The sequence below is a fragment of the Blastocystis sp. subtype 4 genome (genome assembly GCF_000743755.1).
Source record: "Blastocystis sp. subtype 4 strain WR1 chromosome Unknown seqid_0426, whole genome shotgun sequence".
Classification (NCBI taxonomy): domain Eukaryota; class Bigyra; order Opalinata; family Blastocystidae; genus Blastocystis; species Blastocystis sp. subtype 4.
Window position 1 is genome coordinate 1 of NW_014569121.1, and position 4131 is coordinate 4131.

Genomic DNA, 4131 nt, shown 5'->3' on the forward strand with positions numbered 1-4131 from the left:
ACCTTTTCCACTCTCTGTATTTCAATATCGAAAATCATTCATACACATTGCAGTGAATCAATACGAGAAGATGTTGCTGTAATCTGAGCTTCCACTTGAGCAAACAACTGACCTGCTGCTTCTTCCAACATAGAAAATGATACAATCATATCTTTCAATGTTTCTTTATTCCATTCTGTTGTTTTCAATACTAAACATCAATTCCTAATGAACATCCTATACAAGGAATTGTAGCAATCTGATTTCCTTCAAATGATTTATTCATCTCACTAAAACGCAATTAATGATTTGAAAAACCAGATTAAACAACTCTATGTCTGTCAAATCCGAAATCAATCAAACCGGGGATTTGACACATCTCATTATCACTTCAATCTTTTGGTATTCAAACATAATAATAGGAACAGAACATTTCTTGTTGAATCGAAATATCAAATTCTTAAGAATTGTGAATCCTTCGATCAACAAACAGAGCAAAAGAACGAACTATTTGACTTCAGAAACTGAATTACTTCGATTGGTATTACTTCTCCATAGGCATTTAAAAACAATAGACTGCTTTCGATGACTCTTCGTGAGAGTTCACTCCGTTTTGTCTTTCCTTCTTGAAGTTCCTTCACAAGCGCCTTATCACTCAGTATTCCTTTCAAATCATCCATCATCTTCTTTGCAACCACTTGTTCAAATCCACCCAACTCCTTATTCAATTCCTCTCGATTACAAGCTAATAGAGCCAAGATCGATTCATACAGAGCCAATGTATCGAGAGCAAGAAGATCATTCTGAGTATCCTCCAGTAGAATGAGTGATAGATTGATAGAAGCTCGGACAAATCCTACCACTTCCTCTCGGATCCCTCGAATAACTCGTACTGTTTGAATCAACGTCAAAACAAACAGAAACATGGACCGAAGAATCGATCGCAGATTGTTCTTCTGACCATCAGTCAGTTTTGAAGGAGCCACTGCATATCCAGCAGGACTATCCAATAGGAGGAGTGGTGAATGCGATAGGACTGAGAGAACTGAATTACTGAGGAGAATTGAAGCTCCACCTGGATCAGCAGCCATTGCAAACAACACCTGGGATATGCACAACACTCTGAAGATCATTATCATTCCATATACCTTACACTTCACGCTGATCTCGAGCCAGAGATGAATCCTCAAGGATACTCGAATCCACATAACTGAATACTTGAAGCAAACCCTATGTCTTATCCTCTTTCTTCACTCCTACTCGAATCACATCTCTCTCCACTAACAGGAGTTGTAGTGTTTCATCTCCCACACTACTCTGAAGAAGAAGGTTCAATAAACTCAAAGCTGCAGTACGTCCCTGGAGATTCGTCAGTAATGTGTCTTGAGCTAATGAAGGAACCAGAAGAGGCAATGCAGCCTGAAGTGGTTGAAGAAGGAGATCAAATGTGTTTTGTTGAATAGTCAGTCTGGATATCAGAGAAAGCAAGAATGAATACGTGAGGAAAGAAAGGAGAGAGAGATACAGCTGGCATCGTAACCAACAACTCTTCTCTTCTTGTCGCTGCTGAACCACAGGAGATAGGACTGATTCCAACAAACTCGTCAGTACTGACTGTTGTGTGAAAGCTGCCATTGGTAATGCCACTTGGCCTCGTAGGAATACAAAGAGATCAAGTAACAAAGCGCTGAGATAGGAGAGATAAGGCCGATCAAATGACCTCACAGAAGTCATCAAGGATAAAAGAGCTTGAGATACAGCCACATGCAGATCTGTAGGTGAGGTAGCAAACCGAGGTAGAAGTAAAATAGTCTCATAATTCTCAATCAGATGAAGATGAAGTAAACGACATCCAGAAGCGAAGGCTAATGATTTCATCGCTTCAATCTCCATTAACAGATTCCACTATTCATCATTCTTTCTCTCATGCTCTACTTGACGTGCCCAACTCGTACCTTCCATTGCAAAGAATTCAGCTTGTTGAAGATTAGCTCCACTCTTCTGGGCATTCTGAAGGATATTCTTTGCAAGTTGCTGGAGATCTAACTGTTGGTAACTAGTATCACCCACCTGACGCTGAATCCAACAACCGGTGGAACAGTCCTATGGAGAAGAGAAGAGAAAACACAATACATTCAGATACCCAGGCATAGCATCAGGTTCAGTGAAATCTCGATCCATCAACTTCAAGGTATCTAGCAAGGGAGAGGTCTCTGGAGGAGGTTCAGAGACAAAGACACTCACCACAGAAGGATCATACTCCAGAGCTGCTTGGAGTTGGTTCCCAAGGAGTTGAAGTGAGAGACCAAACCGTTTCTGAAGATGGAGAAGAAGACAGAGAATACGCAACACATGGGCTGTGACATCCATTACACCTAACATCTCCTCTCTGCTCAACTGAAGATCATTGGATAGAGGACTGGTATGAGCAACGAGTTGTTGGAGGAATGGAAGCGCTGAGAGGAAATGAGAGAAAGTTTGACGTTCCAGAAGTACAGAACACAATTCTGGTAAGAAAGTACGCTAGGAGTGAGAGAAAGAGATGAAACCAACATCATGATGACTACAGAGAAGGAAGAAGAGTCGAGTGATCTTACTGCCCAAGACACTATGAAGACTCACCAGAGCTGGAGAGTCGAGGAATGTTACTAATGTTCCTAACAAGCAGACAGATCCTGGAGCACGAATAGAGACGAGTGACTGAGGTAGAGCCAACAACACAGATACCACAGAAGGGAACTCAACTGAGGCATGAGCCACCAACAGATCTAGAAGCACACTACAGGCTTGTCGACGTAACTCTTGCTCAGATGATTCTTCCTTGTTCTTACCATCAGTAGAAAGATCCTGTTGTTGGAGGAAGAGCACAGATCTACAGAGTTCATTGCAAGCAGCTCGGATTGCCATAGTCTCTTCAGGATATCCATCAAACAAGGACACAAGCAGATCTGAGTTCAACTGATCACTCAGACAACGTAACACTTGGAGAGTGATTAACTGAAGATTAGGCTCTAGGGAGTCTGTGATATGAATCAGGAGAGTCATTGCTATGTGACTATCAGCTAATAGCTGTGATGCAAGAGATGTGACAAGTGAGACAGTTCCAGGGAGTTGAGATCGGAGTGAAAGACGAGAGATGACTTCTGGAGTCACCTCCAAGAGTTGACAAACCAATGCAATAGCATCATAAATTGCTCTCACTTGGAATGAGTAAGCATCAAAGAGAGCAAAATCAACAAGTACAGAACTGTCTGCAATTCCATCACTTGAGATTTGTTGCTTCAGAAGGGAGTGAGAAGGTGTGATGGAAGGAATAGAAAGGATTTGATGAAGTACTTCATTTCCACATAACAGTTCTCCAATCACACTCGCAAGTCGTTGCTGAAGATTGCGATCAGACTCAGACAACACATCAATTGATAGTTCCTGGAAGAGAGGAAGGAATGAGGACAGAAACTGAAGACAAAGTGAAATCATGAGCCACTTCTCAGCAGGACGAGTAGGGAGACATACTCGCTGTTCACAACGAAGAAATACATCTCGAATCACAAACTGAAGAAAGGTAGGGAAAGCATTACTAGCAAGTACCACTCGAGGAGAAAGAGAATCAGTAATAGCAAGCAACAGTCTCAAGAAACTGCATGTCAACGGATAGGCTTCACTTCCTGTTTCAATGGTTTCCAATTCATATCGTAATCCAGAGGAAGTGTCAGTGGAGAGGATTCGACCATATTCCAGCTGTTGTAACAATAACTGGGCATAATGTGGATCTGATACAACGCATTCCAGTAACGAACAAATTCGTGCCTTCAGTACAATATGAACAGGCTGATGAAGCAAACGGATACACAGAGTAACAGTATTGACTTGAAGATTCGAACGAATACTGGAACAATCTGAGGCATGTCGAAGAACTGAAGATAACAAACCAAGAATAGCAATGAATCCAGTAACATCAGGATCCAGCAAACCTCGTTGAGCAGTATCAGTTTGCATCAATTGTTCTCCTTCATTGAGTGAGTTCAACATGAGAGTCCAACTGATATGTTCCGAAGGAGCCTTCTCAATGAATTGGTAAACAGCATCCGCTGAGGATTGAGAGGTATTAGCAATAGCTGCTAGCAAATTGAGATAGGGATTGAACAAATAGGG

General features: G+C 41.7%; 1 protein-coding gene across 1 annotated transcript; it reads right to left on the bottom strand.

The window, feature by feature from the left end:
* Positions 1-1884: 1884 nt before the first annotated feature.
* On the bottom strand, positions 1885-4008 carry JH06_5181 (hypothetical protein; the record flags this gene model as incomplete). The annotated part of the gene is given in 4 exon segments (XM_014669721.1): positions 1885-2082; positions 2113-2502; positions 2533-3893; positions 3909-4008. 4 exon segments carry the CDS (start codon positions 4006-4008, stop codon positions 1885-1887), a joined length of 2049 nt encoding a protein of 682 aa, XP_014525207.1.
* Positions 4009-4131: the final 123 nt, after the last annotated feature.